This window comes from Corvus brachyrhynchos, unplaced genomic scaffold, assembly GCF_000691975.1.
Source record: "Corvus brachyrhynchos isolate BGI_N302 unplaced genomic scaffold, ASM69197v1 scaffold89, whole genome shotgun sequence".
In the NCBI taxonomy this organism is placed as follows: domain Eukaryota; kingdom Metazoa; phylum Chordata; class Aves; order Passeriformes; family Corvidae; genus Corvus; species Corvus brachyrhynchos.
Genome location: NW_008246063.1, coordinates 11,825 through 25,422, shown reverse-complemented (window position 1 = coordinate 25,422; position 13,598 = coordinate 11,825). Strand labels below are relative to the sequence as shown.

The following is a 13,598-nucleotide window of genomic DNA, read 5'->3' as shown; positions in this document are numbered from 1 at the left end:
TTGGCCGGAGCGGGAGGCCGAATCCCGGCGCTGCTGGAGCAAGGGGTGGTGTCGGCCTTCAAGCAGCTCTACAAGCGGGAATTGCTGCGCTTGGCCGTGTCCTGCAGTGGCCCCGGTGGTCCCGCGGACTTCGTGCGGTCCTTCCTCCTCAAGGACATGTTGTACCTGGCCGGCCTCTCCTGGGATCTCATCCCACCCGGATCGATCGAGAAGTGCTGGCTGCTGGGGCTGCGCGCCGCCTTCGAGCCCCAGCCCGGTGAGGAGGAGCACGGGGACACCCTGGGAGGGGAGGAAGGCGGAGGGGACAGCAAGGTCTTCAGTGACCTCACCCACCTGGCTGCCTTGGCCTTCAAGCGCTTGGCTCCCGAGGAAGTGTCCGACTGGTTACACTTGGATGACGCAGCTCCGGGTGCAGAGGAGGATGATGATGGCGAGGAGGACGCCGAGGAGGAAGGCGCCGAGGGCCGTGGGATGGAGGAGGATGAGGAGGAGGAAGCAGCTGGTGGCAAAAGGGGTGGGGAAGGAGGAGATCCTTTGCTGCCCACGGCTCAGGAAGCCATCCAGGGGCTGGAGACGGCGCTGCGCTGGCTGGAGGGACAGGACCCCCGGGAAGTGGGGCCACTGAAGCTGGTGCAGCTCCGCTCCCTCATCTCCATGGCCCAGCGGCTGCGCCGCGGCCGCAGCCCCCAATCCTAGGGCAGGGGCGACCCCTACTTTTTGGCTACCGACCACCCCTGGTTGGCCACAGAGCTGGGGACACCCCAGTTGTCCCAGGGGGATGGCGGTGGAGGTGCCACTCATCCCTCTGTGACCGTGATTCCCTGGGGATCAGGAAGCCCAGGTGCCTGTGGGTCACAATTTAGGGGATTTTTGTGCAACAACTTGAATTCCAGGGTTGTTGCTTGCCTAAATATATTTAGGAGGTGCTATTTTTTATGTCCCTTGTGGCCCCTGGTCACTGGCACTGCCAGAAGGGGGTGGATGCCCCACCCCAAATTGCCCAATCCCATGGGGAGAAGGGGCGAGGGAAGGACCTGCTCAGTGTCCCTGGGGTAATGGGGGATGTTACACTGAAAAATCCCCAAATCCTGGAGCGTGGCTGAGGTGGGCACATCCAGCTGGACAGGGACCACTCCTGAGGTGCTGCAGGGGAAATATTTCACCTTGGAAGAGGCTGGTGATGCTCTTCCCACTGCTGAAATGGAATCCTGTTAACCCAGGATGGTTTGGGGCTGGTTTAAGACAACTTCCTTCTTGGAATACTTGGGTGGCATCCACAAAGATGCGGCTCCCTGGATCATGATGGGTCACCTCCATCATTCCCATCACAGCTGGGAACACCTGGACCATGCTGCACCAGGTACCATCCCCCAAGCATCCTCGTGGAGCTGAAGGCTCCAGGGATGGGGGCTGAGGTGTTCCCCACGGGGTTTGTGGGGTGGCTGGGGCTGGAGGACACATCTCAGTGAGGTGAGGTTGGAGCAGGGAGGGCTCCTGGAACTGCCTTGGAATACTGGAGGTATCTGATAGGAATTTAGCAGCTCCTGCCCTGATTTGGATGAAATTTTAGGGTGTTTAGCCAAATTATTGGAAGAGGGAAATTAAATGAACTCCTTGGTGCTGCCGTGCCCCGTGTCAGTGGGCGGGTGGGGGTTTTTACTTGTTGGGTCTTTGTCTCCTCACTGCAGAGTTTATGGAAATTAAATGGATTTTTATTCCCATGTGGAGGTTGTCATCTGTGAACTGTCACATGGAGCCATCCCAGAGGGATTTGGGGTGGCACCAGGGGGACCTTCACGGGGTTGTGTCCTCTCAGTGTGGCCTTCTCCACGCCAACAGGGTGTAATCATGTAAAACCACATTTCCGTTTATTTTGATCATCTTTTTCACCAAAATGACCCCATAAAAAGATTTTGGAGTTTGGGATGTGGCTCATTTCAAGCAGGAGTTTGTGAATTAAAGGAGGCTTCCGTTGTGTGACAAAAATGTGAAGATCAACAGAAGGTGCCGGGCTGGAGATCTTTGAACTGGTTTGGTGGGGTGAGAATATCAAATCGTGGAATGGTTTGGCTTGGGAGGGACCTGCCAAGGCCATCAAAATCCAACCCTCTGCCATGGGCAGGGACACCTTCCACTGTCCCAGGTTGTTCCAAGCCCCATCCCATTTCCCGTGCGGGGGGGGGGCCAGCCACAGCTTCTCTGGGAATTCCATTCCAGCCCCTCACCACCCTCCCAGGGAGGAATTCCTTCCCAATATCCCATCTATCCCTGCCCTCTGGCAGTGGGAAGCCATTCCTGTCACTCCAGGTCCTTATCCAGAGTCAGGGCTCAGCATCCGGATGTTCCCACCAGCGATGTTTTGCCCAGAAAAAACCTTTTCATCCTCAAAGCAGTTCCCAAATCATCACTCATTGCATCCGTGCAGGTGCCAGGAGACAAACAGAGCTTAATAAGGGCATGGAAAAGGCTCAGATCCTCTCTGGATGGGCAAGTTTGAGTTTCTACCTCCTCAATATCCCCAGAGCTGGGAGCAGATCTGGGTTTCCATCCTGTTCCCTGGTGCCAGGGAAGGATCATAGTGGAGTTTTTTTGGCTGGTTGACCTCTTCCAGACCGTGGTGGCTTCCACAGCCCCCTAGGACCAAACGGACCACAAAAATCCACACCCCCCATTGCTCTGGCCATGTTTATTTGGTTCCAGCCCTGCAGAGGTAACACATGTCCACACCACCTCCCACCCCCGTCCAAGTTCTGAAGATGTCAGGGTCCCTCCTACTCCTCAGAGGAGCTCGCTTTGGTCCCCATCACCCCTCCTGTCCCAGAAGGGGCTCGTCCACTAGTCCTTGGCCATGTCACATGCCCGGTTGGTGGCCGCCTCCACAGCATCCATGACGGTGGCCCGGAGCGCTCCCTTCTCCAGCTGGTGCAGGGCATAGATCGTGGTGCCCCCGGGCGTGCAGACATCCCCCCGCAGCTTCGCCGGGTGCTCCCCTGTCTCCAGCAGCATCTTCGCTGCGCCCTACGGGACACCAGGATGGGTTGGAAAGAAGGTGAGATTTGGGAGTTCCCAAATTCCCCTCTCCATGGTAGGATGGCATCACCATCCCAATGGCCCCACAGCAACGGACTGTCCCACCACCGTGCCCTTCGCCCTTCTGGTGGCCTCATTTTTTGCTTCCAGGAGGGGAAGCTGAGGCAGAGCGGCATCCAGCACCTCCTCCCTCATCCCAATGGAGGCAGGAGGGAAGGGGAGCGATGCCAGGGTGTGCCAGGGACTCACCAGCAGTGTCTGCGCCGCGATCCTGCTGGCCAAGGCGCCCGGCATTCCCATCTTCACCGCACCCTCGGCCAGCGCCTCGGCAAACAGGTACACCTGGGAAGAGAGGAGCATCCACGGGTGAGCCTGGAGCAAGGGGTGGACCCCAAATCCCAAGATAGCATCCTGTGTCCCACTGGCTTACGTAGGCCACACCGCTGCCGCTGAGCCCGGTGTGGATGTCGATGTAGGATTCAGGAACCTCCTCACAGAGGCCGCAGGAGGACAGGAGGCTCTTGAGGAGCGCGGCTTCCTCGTCACCCGCGTTGCTGCCCCGGGAGAAGACCATGGCTCCCGCCTGCACCACGCAGGGCAGGTTGGGCATGATCCGCAGCACTTTGGTCCAGGGTGGGAGGAGCTGGGAAAAGATGGGGATGGGAGAAGGGGTGCCAGCCATGCAAAGTACCCAAGGGTGACAGAGACACTGGTGGGTGTCACACATTGGGCTGGCAGAGAAGTGAGGAGCACGGGGAGGGAGCTGGAGGTGCAGCCGGGTGGGGACAAGGCCACAGCAGTGTGTCCTGCACAGGCCTGGGTGCAAATGGAGGAGGAGGAGGAAAGGAGGAAGAGGAGAATGAGAGGAGGAGAAGGAGGAGAAAGATGAGAAGGGGAGAAGGACAAGGAGAATGAGAGAAGGAAAAGGAGGAGAAGGAAGATAAGGATGAGAATGAGGAAAAAGAAAGGAGAAAAGGAGGAGGAGGTGGAAGAGGAGGAAGAGAAGGAGGAGGAGAAGGAGGAAAAAGAAAGGTGAGGAGAAGGAGGGGGAGGAGGAGGAGGAAAAAGAAAGGAGAGGAGAAGGAGGAGAGAAGAAGGAAGGGAAGAAGGAGAAAAGGAAGAGAAGGAGAAAAGGAAAAGAAGGAGAAAGGAAGAGAAGGAAAAGGAGAAGTCTCACCCGCTGTAGTGTCTGGATGGTGACACCAGCCACCAGCGACACGACGATGTGGTGGGAGCCCACAGCAGGACGGATCTCCTCCAGGACACCCGGCAGGATGTGGGGTTTGGTGGCCAGGAAGACCAGGGTGCTCCTGTGCACCACCTCCAGGTTGCAGTGTGTGGTCCGGCAGCCCAACTCCTGCCCGGGGACAGGGAGAGGGGTCGCAGCCTGGCACCCCCAAAAACAGTGCCCCCATGGTAACAGCACATCCAGAGGCAGGAACATGGCCTGGGGACCTGTTCTGGCCACAAAGCCACTGAGGCTCTGCCTGGATCTCACCCAGACTTGGGAAGGATGAGCCAAACCCAGTCGGGGAGGGAAAGGGTGCTCTGACCCCCACATTGAGGGACACCCCAACATCTCCCACCCCCACGGCCCCACTCACCTGCCAAGCATCCAGGTTTTTGTCTGAGGGAGCACTGGCCAGGATGTTGCTGGCTGGGACCTTCCCTTGGGAAACACAGGGAATGGGATGAGTAGCCAGGGTGGCCCCAGGGCGTGGGGGACACCCCAGCACAGCCCAGACACCCCGATTTTCACAGGGATGTGATTCCTCCAATCCCAGCATGATCCCACAGGGGGACATGGAGCAAAGGGGGCTGGGGATGGATCCTGCTGGTATGGCTGGCACTGACACCCACTTGTGTCATGGTGCAGTGACAATGGAGGTGGCCCCAAACGGGCAGGGCTGTCCCCACACTGTGCTATGGGACAGGGACAATCTGGGACACACGGGGAGCAGGGACAGGGCTGTGCCATCATTATCTGTGGGACAGGGATGTAAGGGAGAGAGGCAGGACAGGGCTGTCCCCGTGTCCCCACACTGATCTGTGGGACAGGGACACCAGGGAGGGCAGGGTTCCCGGGGAGAGCGGCAGGAAAGGGCTGTCCCCATGTCCCTCCAGTGCAGGACAGGAACCCCCATAGTGGAAGGGCTGGGACCCTGGGAACGGGCCAGGACAGGGCTGTCCCCATGTCCCTGCACTGGAGGACAGGGACCCAGGGACGGGCTGGGACTTTGGGAATGGGCCAGGACGCGACTGACCCCATGTCCCTCCACTGGACAACAGGGAAGGGAGTGCAAGGAGCGTCCAGACAAAAGCTGCCCCCACGTCCCCACACTTCCCCGCGCCACAGGGCGCGCAGGGACGCCGGGGAGACGCCAGACCAGGACTGTCCCCATGTCCCTTCCCCTTCCCGTGTGCCGGGGACCCCCCGGTCCCCCCCCAGCCCGTCCCTGCCTGCAGCAGCCCCCTGACGAGTCCCCCGGCCATACGCCCGGCGCCCACGAACCCGACCCAGAGCTCGGACGCCTCCATCGCTACCCGCGGCCACGCCCCAGAGCCACACCCCCTGCGCTGATTGGCCGATCCCAGCCACACCCCTCTCTCCTATTGGCGAAGCCTCCTTTAAGGGGCGGGGCGGAGGCGCAGCGAGGGGTCACTGCGCAGGCGCGCGGGCGCCACGTGGTTCGCTCAGGTCCACGCGTGGGGGTCCCGAAAGGGGTTCCCGACCATTCCCGATTATTCCTAAACCTTTCCAGTCCCTACCAGGGGGGTGGGGACTAAATTGGGGGTGGGGGAGGTCCCTACAGTTGTCCCCATTCTCCTCCCCCCAAAGGACCCCCACCCGCCGATATTCCCGGGTTTATGGGGGGTCCCCAAATTTGCCCGTGGATGTGGGTGCTACTTCCCACTCCAGGGTGCTCCTCACCCTCTACTTCCCACAGTACCCCCACCCACCGGCATCCCTGGGACTATGGAAGGTCCCCTGAGTGGGGTGGGTCCCCCAAATTTGGGGTGGGGGGGTCCTTTAATTTGTCCATGGGTACGGGGGGCTTCACCCCACCTCTTTTCCTTACAGGACTCCCCCCATTCCCATCATGCTGTTCCAGAGCTCCTGGGCTGTGCTGCTCCTCTGCACCACTGCTGGGTTTTTGGGGTGGCTGGGCCGTGCTGCCCCCCCCGAGAAGGTGGGGACCCCTCCCCCAGAGCTGGGGTTCCCCATACACATCCCCCTCAAGACAACCACGGGTGATAACCAGTTCCAGGATGAAGCCACATGAGATGTCACACCTGGACTCCTGTCACCATCCGGTGTGGCTGTGGGACTCCCTCTGGCTGGGAAATGGGGGTTCCCAGGTTCCCCCACCCTGGGCAGCCACTTTGCCTGGTGTGGGGATGGTTTTTGGGGGGTGAAGGTGAAATTGTGGGGCGAGTTCACACCTTTTTCCATTTTACACCCCAAACCCACTCCTCTGTCCCCCCATCCTGTGCTGGGAGCACCCAGGGGTGCTGAGGGCTTGTTTTGGGGTATCCATGGGGAGAACCAGCATTCCCCCATCACCACCCCCTAATATTCACCTCAGGAGGATCTGTGGGAGACCTGGATGAGGTCAGCGCTGGATGAGACCCCCGTGGTCCAGCTCATGGAGGACATCACCCACTGGATGGGTACGAGCCAGGGTTGGGATGCTGGGACATTCCCATATCCCACTTTGGGACTGATCCAACCTCTTGTCCCTCCCCACAGGGAATGTGAGCAGCTGTGGGGCTGCAGAGCTCCGGGAAGGACACCAGGTTGTCCCATTCAACCTCTATCAGGAGCAGGAAAGAACTCAGGATGTTCATCCCCAACTAGGTGGGAACACAGCAAATCCCATTCCCAGCTTTTTTTCAAATCCCATTCCCAGCTTTTTTTACACTGGGGTGCATCTTCCCCAGCTCATCCCACTGCTGTATCCATCTTTTCCACATGCAGAGAGCAACCTGGTCCTTCAGGAGGTGATGGAGAAGCTGCGGAGGGTCAACCAGAGCCTGGAGCTGATGCTGATGGTCTTGGAAGATGCACGAAGCCGGCTGGAAAAGCACCTGGAGCACCTCAAAGCCATCCCTGACCCAGATGGTGAGCGGGAATGGGTGCTGGAGGATTGAGGGGAGCTGGTGGGTGCCAACACCAGGCTCTTCTTCCCCCATCCCACAGGTCAGAGCCAAAGTGCCACCTCCTCCTGCATCCCACAAAGCTCGTACTTCGTGCTCCTGGTTCTCCTACTGGTGCCGGCGCCGCTCCGAACCATCCTCCTCTTCCTCCTCTTCCTAGCTTCCAGCACTCTCGGCATCCCGGCAATCTCCACCCTCCTGGTCCTTGCTGTGGCAGGTGGGGAGAAGTGTGGGGACATCCAGTTGGGGACACATAACGCTGGGGGTGCTCTGTCCTCTCCCAGCCTCTTGTTTTCCCACAGGGCATTGGCTGGGGGCATCCGCCTGCCATGGTGCCAGAAGGATCCGGCTGGTGGTTCCCCAGGAAGAGCCCCAGTACCAGCTCACCTCCACCCCGGAGAGGTAGGAGATGGCTGAGGAGGTGGCATGGAACCCTTGGGACCTGATGGGTCCCATCCTTCGTGCCCCACCCTGGATTTTCCACCCTGGAGCCATCTGGCAGAAGTTCCCAGGAAGGGACAGGACACATCTTGATGGTTTTCCTATGGCTTTTGGGCCCCTAATCCCAGCTCCTTGCCCTGTTTCTGCTTACATGTCCCATCCTGGGTGTCCCATCCTTGGTGCCTCATCCTGGATTTCCCACCCTGGATCTTCCATCCTGGGACCATCTGGCAGAGGTCTCCAGGGAAGCACGGGACATACCTTGATGGCTTTCCTCTGGCTTTGGGGCACCTCATTCCAACTCCCTACCCTATTTCTGCCATCCTGGTTGTCCCATTCTTAGATCCCCATCCTGGATGTCCCATCTTGGATGTTCCATCCTGGAGCCCTCTGGCAGACGTTCCCAGGAAAGGACAGGACACATCTTGATGGCTTTCCTACAGCTTCTGGGTACCTCATCACAGCTTGCTGACCTATTTCTGCTTGGAGAAGGGTGTCAGAGGCTGGAGTGGTGCATGAATGCCATGGTCGTGGTGATACAGAAGCCACCAAGGTGATGGGACTCCGGTTTTCCTTCTTCCCATGCAGGGAATGTGATATGGAGCTGCTGCAGGAGGAGCTGGACAAGATGGAGATGAGCTGCGTGCGAGGTGAGAGGCGCCCACAAGGTGGGAGGTGTGGTGGCTGTAGGACACAGATCCAAAGCCCTGACATATCCCCATCTTGTGCTGGGACATGTGCGTTATCCCAGAGCGTCCCCAAGCTCTGCCAGGGCACGTGCCACCTCCCCAGAGTGTCCCCATCCTCCACCTAGGGACAGAAGCACTGGGAGGGTGTCTCCACCCAGGCCGTATTCTTTCAGAGCCCTCGTTCCTGGAGCAGCCCCAAGAGGTGGCCGGGAACATTCCTGGATTTGCAGGGCGGGTGTCACCTGTCCCCGGTGGCCGGAGGACAACACTGAGCTCGTGTGGGGTAAGATGCTGGGTGGGATGTCCCCAAGCTGGTCCCCCCAAAACCTGCTCTTGGGGGCCAGCTGGGTTTCCCTGAGGGTCAGGTCCTTCAAGGTTGGGGTGTCCTCACCATGGTGGCACCTCTGGGTGTGGGACAACCCACTGGGAGGTGGACAGGGCTGAAGACATGACACACAGGGAAGAATCTGGGGTGGAAGAGGGTGTCCTAAAGGATGGCCTAGGCACCCCAGGGGACAAGGGACATCTACAGGAAGTCAATTCTTCCCAAACCAGGTGACACCAGAGCTGGTCATGGATGTTGGGAAGCGCTGGGAGCCCAAACCCTGCAGCCCGAGGGCCAACATGTGAGCACCAACCACCCAGAATGTCCCTTGTCCAGGGCTTGGTGTCACCTCAGGGGGACACCCCACTGCTGGTGGCTTCCTGGGGTGCTGATGGGTGTCTCCTCTGTAGGTCCCCGTGCCAGGGACTCACCAGGGCTGGGCAGCGGTGTCGGAAGAAAGCCATTCCCGGGCAGGAATTCTGCCACATCCACACCACCAGCAGTAGCTTGGCCATGGATTCATCTCCCCATTTTTGACCCTCTACCCCCTCCCTGAGGGGTTTTAACCCTTTTTATGACCCTTCCAGATCCTGGTGGAGAACATGGACCCTAAGGATGCCACTGGCTGTAGGTACAGGGCGGATGTTCATTGTCCCACCCATTTTATGCTATTTGCATATATTTTAATAAATGCCACATTTACAGCTGGAGTCTCTCCCATTCTGGTCTCCCCTGTCCTGAGCCTGGGGGGCTGTGGGATCATGCCCATGTGCCAAGAACAACAGCAAATTCCCTGCTGCCATTTCCATGCCCTGGAATCCTGACTGCCTTCCCTTTATTATGCCTAATTGCAGGTAATTAGTGTAGCTCGTTAACAACTCAGAGCCACCACCCTCTTGGATGGCTCCAGTTGGCTCCTACCACTTAATTTGGGATCGTTTTGGGATGCCCCAACCTTCCTCCCCCCTGCCCTGGGCATCCCGTGCTGCTCCCAGCAGTGGGGCAGGAATGTGGGAGCTGCTCCCCGGGCTCCCATTTTTACTTTGGAAATGTCACTGTCACCCCCCAGCCCTGTCCTCTGCCCCAGCAAAGGACAACCCTGAGTTGAAGAGGATGATCCCGGTGCCGGGTGATGCCAGTCCCGGTGCCCGTCACTTCCTGGCGTTGGCATAGTTGGCGTTGAACCAGGCACAGGTTTCCTTCACAGCTGTGGAGGGATAAGGTGGGATGGGTTTGGGGATTGGGAGTGGATTTTGGCCATAGAATTATGGGATGGGTTTGGGGACTGGGAAAGCATTTTGATCATAGAATTATGGGATGGGCTTGGGGATTGGAACTGGAGTTTGGCCATAGAATCATGGGAGGGGTTTGGGGACTGGAAATGGATTTTGGTCATGGAATCATGGGATGGGCTTGGCGACTGGAAATGGATTTTGGTCATAGAATCACAGAATGGGTTTGGGAACTGGGAATGAATTTTGGTCATAGAACCACGGGATAGGTTTGGGGACTGGGAATGGATTTTGGTCATTTAATCAAGGGATAGGCTGGGTTGGAAGGGACTTTTTAGGTCTTCTCATCCAACCGCCATGCAAGAAGACACCTCCCAAGAGACCAGGTTGCTCCATGCCCCATCCAACCTGACCTTGGATATTTCCAGGGATGGAGAAAACACCACCTCCCTGGCCAACCTGTGCCAGTGTTCCACCACCCTCATTCCCCATCCAGAAAAGATGGACCACCTTGATGCCACCACAGCTGACAGCAGGGGGTAGGACCTCCAGTGTCTCCTGGAGGCCCCCCCATCTCACCTTTCCTGAAAGGTGTGAATTGGAATCCGGGCAGGTACCGCCGGAGCTTGGCATTGCTGGCCGTCTTCTTGAACTGCCCATCGGACTTGGTGGTGTCAAACTGGGATGGGAAGGATTAAGGAGGAAAAAAAGGCCTTGCTTTTGCTCCTTGGATGGGAAGGATCCTCTGGATCATGGTATCTCCCAGGGGAGCTGGTGGAAAGGGGGGGTTCAGCCTGCAGCGAAGGATACAACGAGCTCTCCTCTGAATTCCATGGCCTCTGTGATGGCCTCTGCCGCTTCCCGGATGGAGACTTCATCTTCCTCTCCCACTGTGGAGAAGGAAAGGATCGTGGCTGTTCCTTCGTGGAGAGGGGGTTTCTGGGGGGGCAGCCAGGGCTTACCTGACAAAATGATTGGTTCCACCTCATCGTATTCCCGCAGGACCCAAAGGAAGAGCCGGGCCAGGTCCTGTGGAAGAGCAGACAACTCTTGGAGGGGGGTTACTGATGTCCCCCAGCCCTCCCATCCCAAGGGGACACAACTCTGGGGATGGCCCAGGCCAAACCAGGGGGCTTCAGACCCCTCTTTGGTCCCACCAGTGGGTCCTCCAGCCCCATTCCCCGCTTCCCAAGGCCACACCTACCAGGGAATAGATGAACTGTCTCCTGGGCTCACCCGTTCCCCAGACGGTCAGAGCAGAGCCGGACTCTGCAGGAGGAAGGAGCCATGACCACCACAGCCACCTTCAACCACCCCATGGAGCAGGTGGGAAGGAAACCACACCCAGTTTTCCCCCAAAAAATCCCTGGAAGTCCTGCCACCCTCACGTTTGGCCAGGTAGACCTTGTGGATGAGCCCCGGAAGGACGTGGCCATCCTCAATGTTGAAGTTGTCGTGTGGCCCAAAGACATTGGTGGGAATGACGGCGGTGAAACGTCGGCCGTGCTGCTCGGAATAACCCCTGGATGAGAGCAGGGAGGGGATGGTGGGTGGGCTGTCAAGCCTCCCTCCTGCACTGATGTGCCCCCAAAAAACCCCAGCCAGCAGCAGCTTCACCTGCTGAGCCCTCCCCAGCTTCCACCGCGGTGTCATTTAAATCCTGGAAATCCCAGTGGATTCCCCTTGCCTTGAAAACCAGTGGGTGCTCCCATGTCCCCAACTCACCTATTTTGGACGTCAATCATCCTCTTGGCATAGGAGTAGCCGAAGTTGGAGCTATGAGGTGGCCCATTGTGGATCTGGGAATATCAGAGCAGATAAATGAAGCAGGGCAGGGACTTTCCCTGGATTTTGCGTGGGAATGGGAATTCTCACCATGGTCTCATCGATGGGATAGGTGGTCTTGTCCGGGAAGATGCAGGTGGAGAGGCAGGAGACCACCTTCTGCACCCCCGTCTCGTGCGCTGAGTGCAGGACGTTGTCGTTGATGTGGATGTTTGTCCTCTGGGAAAGGGGCGATTTATCAGGATCATGGGCTCAGGGATCCCCAAATCCCTTCAACAACAACTCCTTAATAACTCCAGAAACCATTGGAGCTCTGGTTTGGCTCCGGGAACAGAGCAAGCCACATCCCTATGTGCCCCATATCCCAGTTTAGGGAGTGCAGCACCCACAGGGATCCCGACAGTGCCCATTCCGTGGGTGCTCACCCAAAAATCCAGGTTGGAGCGGATGTTTTTGAAGAGGCCTCCGACCATGGCAGCCAGGTGGATGACGTGGGTGGGCTTGTGTCTCTCAAACAGGGCTTTGGTCTCAGAGCTGCTCCTGGAATGGGAAATTCTGGGGATTCAGTGGGGTCAGCAGAGCAAATTGGGGTTTTTCTGAGGAAAAACCCATTTTACTGGGAGGGGACGTGTTGGGGTTTGGTGGGGGCAGATTGGGGGGTTTCTAAGGAAAATCCCCATCTTGGGATGGGAAAATTTGGGATTTGGTGAGGTCAACAGAGCAGATTGGGGTCTTTCCAAGGAAAAAGCAAATTCTGGGAGGGGAAATTTTGGGGTTTGTTTGGGTCAATAGAGCAAATTCAGGGGCTTCCAAGGAAAAACCCAACTCACGTCAAGTCAGCATCTCGGGAGGACACGAAGATCCACTCCTCGTCCGGCCGCCCCTCTCCATCGGCCACCACCTTCTCGATGGCTCTGCCCACCAAGCCGGTGCCACCTGTCACCAGGATGCGCTTGGTCACCTCTGTCATGGCCAAAACCCTGCAAGGAGGAGCTGGGGGGACAAGCTGGGATCACCTCAGGGTGCACCTCAGGATGGTCCACCCTGGTGTGGGCACCCACGAGCATCATCCGCATCCCAGGCAGGTGGGATCAGGTTTTGGGGGGGAAATTTCTGCATTTCTGGCAAAAAGGGAAGTGGAAAAAGGGGCGTGTTTGGCTGTGACAGGGCTGAAACTCCTCAGCTGGAGGCCACCTGGGCTGGGGCCAAACCTGCCACGTGGCACTGCCCGGCCTCTGGAAAGGGAGGGGCACCTGCACCCCAAAATGTGTGCCCCAAATCTCCCTGTGCACCCCCAAATCGCCTCCCAAACCCCAAATCTCCCGTTGCACCCCAGATCTATTCCTGAACTCCAAGTCTTGGGTCTGCACACCCCAAATCTCCTCCTACACCTCAGATTTCTTTCTGTACCCCAAATCTCCCTCTGCGACCCGGGTCTGCACCCCAGATCTCCCCCTGAACCCCAGATTTGCCCCCTGCACCCCAAGTCCTGTGTTTGCAACCTAAACCTCCCCTGCACCCCAAATCCCAGGTCTGCACGCAGCATTGCATCCCACACCTCCCCTGCCCCTCAAACCTCAGCACTGCACCCCAAATCCCAGCCCTGCACCCAGTCCTAAGCCCCCTACGTCCCCTGCACCCCAAATCCCACTCCTGCACCCTAATCTCCCCGCCGCACCCCCTCCCAACCCACAACCTCCCACGCCCCCGCACGCCTGCCCTCCCCACCGTCCTGTCCCCCACTTTGGGGACCCCCCGCTTCTCCTCCCCTCAGGCCTGGGGGGGCTCCTGTCCCCCCCAAATATCCCTTAATGGGGTGAGGGGCGCGTCTCACCCTCGGTTGGATTCGGGGCCACTCGGGTGCACTCGGCTGCGCTCGGTTAAGTTCGGCTGCGCTCGGCTCGGTGCAGGTTCGGGTTGGGTCGGTGGAGGCTTGGC

The 13,598-nt window shown here is 58.4% G+C and overlaps 4 protein-coding genes across 5 annotated transcripts in view; 2 read left to right on the top strand and 2 right to left on the bottom strand.

Annotated features, from left to right (window-relative positions):
• TIGD5 (tigger transposable element derived 5) overlaps positions 1–1,918 on the top strand; it is a 2,720-nt gene extending 802 nt beyond the window's left edge. Inside the window, exon 2 of the mRNA XM_017746653.1 lies at positions 3–1,918. Coding sequence (XP_017602142.1) covers positions 3–696 — 694 coding nt within the window. The 3' untranslated portion in view covers positions 697–1,918. The remainder of the gene's footprint in view (positions 1–2) is intronic.
• Positions 1,919–2,670: 752 nt separating this feature from the next.
• PYCRL (pyrroline-5-carboxylate reductase-like) lies at positions 2,671–5,599 on the bottom strand. Of its 2 annotated transcripts, none has more exons than XM_017746702.1 (6): positions 5,487–5,599; positions 4,635–4,699; positions 4,208–4,417; positions 3,461–3,673; positions 3,280–3,372; positions 2,671–3,018 (listed from the first exon to the last, which is right to left on the bottom strand). In XM_017746702.1, the coding sequence occupies exons 1-6, from the start codon at positions 5,566–5,568 to the stop codon at positions 2,836–2,838; spliced, it is 846 nt and encodes a 281-aa protein (XP_017602191.1). In that variant the 5' UTR covers positions 5,569–5,599; the 3' UTR covers positions 2,671–2,835. The 2 variants fall into 2 exon arrangements, with proteins under 2 accessions (XP_017602191.1, XP_017602192.1); XM_017746703.1 differs by having other exon boundaries at positions 4,208–4,387; positions 5,487–5,597.
• Positions 5,600–5,826: 227 nt separating this feature from the next.
• On the top strand, positions 5,827–9,363 carry LOC108449722. The gene is made up of 10 exons (XM_017746700.1): positions 5,827–6,221; positions 6,618–6,702; positions 6,782–6,889; positions 7,010–7,153; positions 7,232–7,590; positions 7,973–8,079; positions 8,218–8,279; positions 8,492–8,601; positions 8,874–8,944; positions 9,054–9,363. The coding sequence occupies exons 1-10, from the start codon at positions 6,132–6,134 to the stop codon at positions 9,178–9,180; spliced, it is 1,263 nt and encodes a 420-aa protein (XP_017602189.1). The 5' UTR covers positions 5,827–6,131; the 3' UTR covers positions 9,181–9,363.
• Positions 9,305–13,592, bottom strand: TSTA3 (tissue specific transplantation antigen P35B). The gene is made up of 11 exons (XM_017746701.1): positions 13,495–13,592; positions 12,491–12,653; positions 12,086–12,200; positions 11,751–11,879; positions 11,601–11,674; positions 11,264–11,397; positions 11,080–11,144; positions 10,838–10,904; positions 10,686–10,765; positions 10,455–10,554; positions 9,305–9,850 (listed from the first exon to the last, which is right to left on the bottom strand). The coding sequence occupies exons 2-11, from the start codon at positions 12,628–12,630 to the stop codon at positions 9,795–9,797; spliced, it is 960 nt and encodes a 319-aa protein (XP_017602190.1). The 5' UTR covers positions 12,631–12,653; positions 13,495–13,592; the 3' UTR covers positions 9,305–9,794.
• Positions 13,593–13,598: the final 6 nt, after the last annotated feature.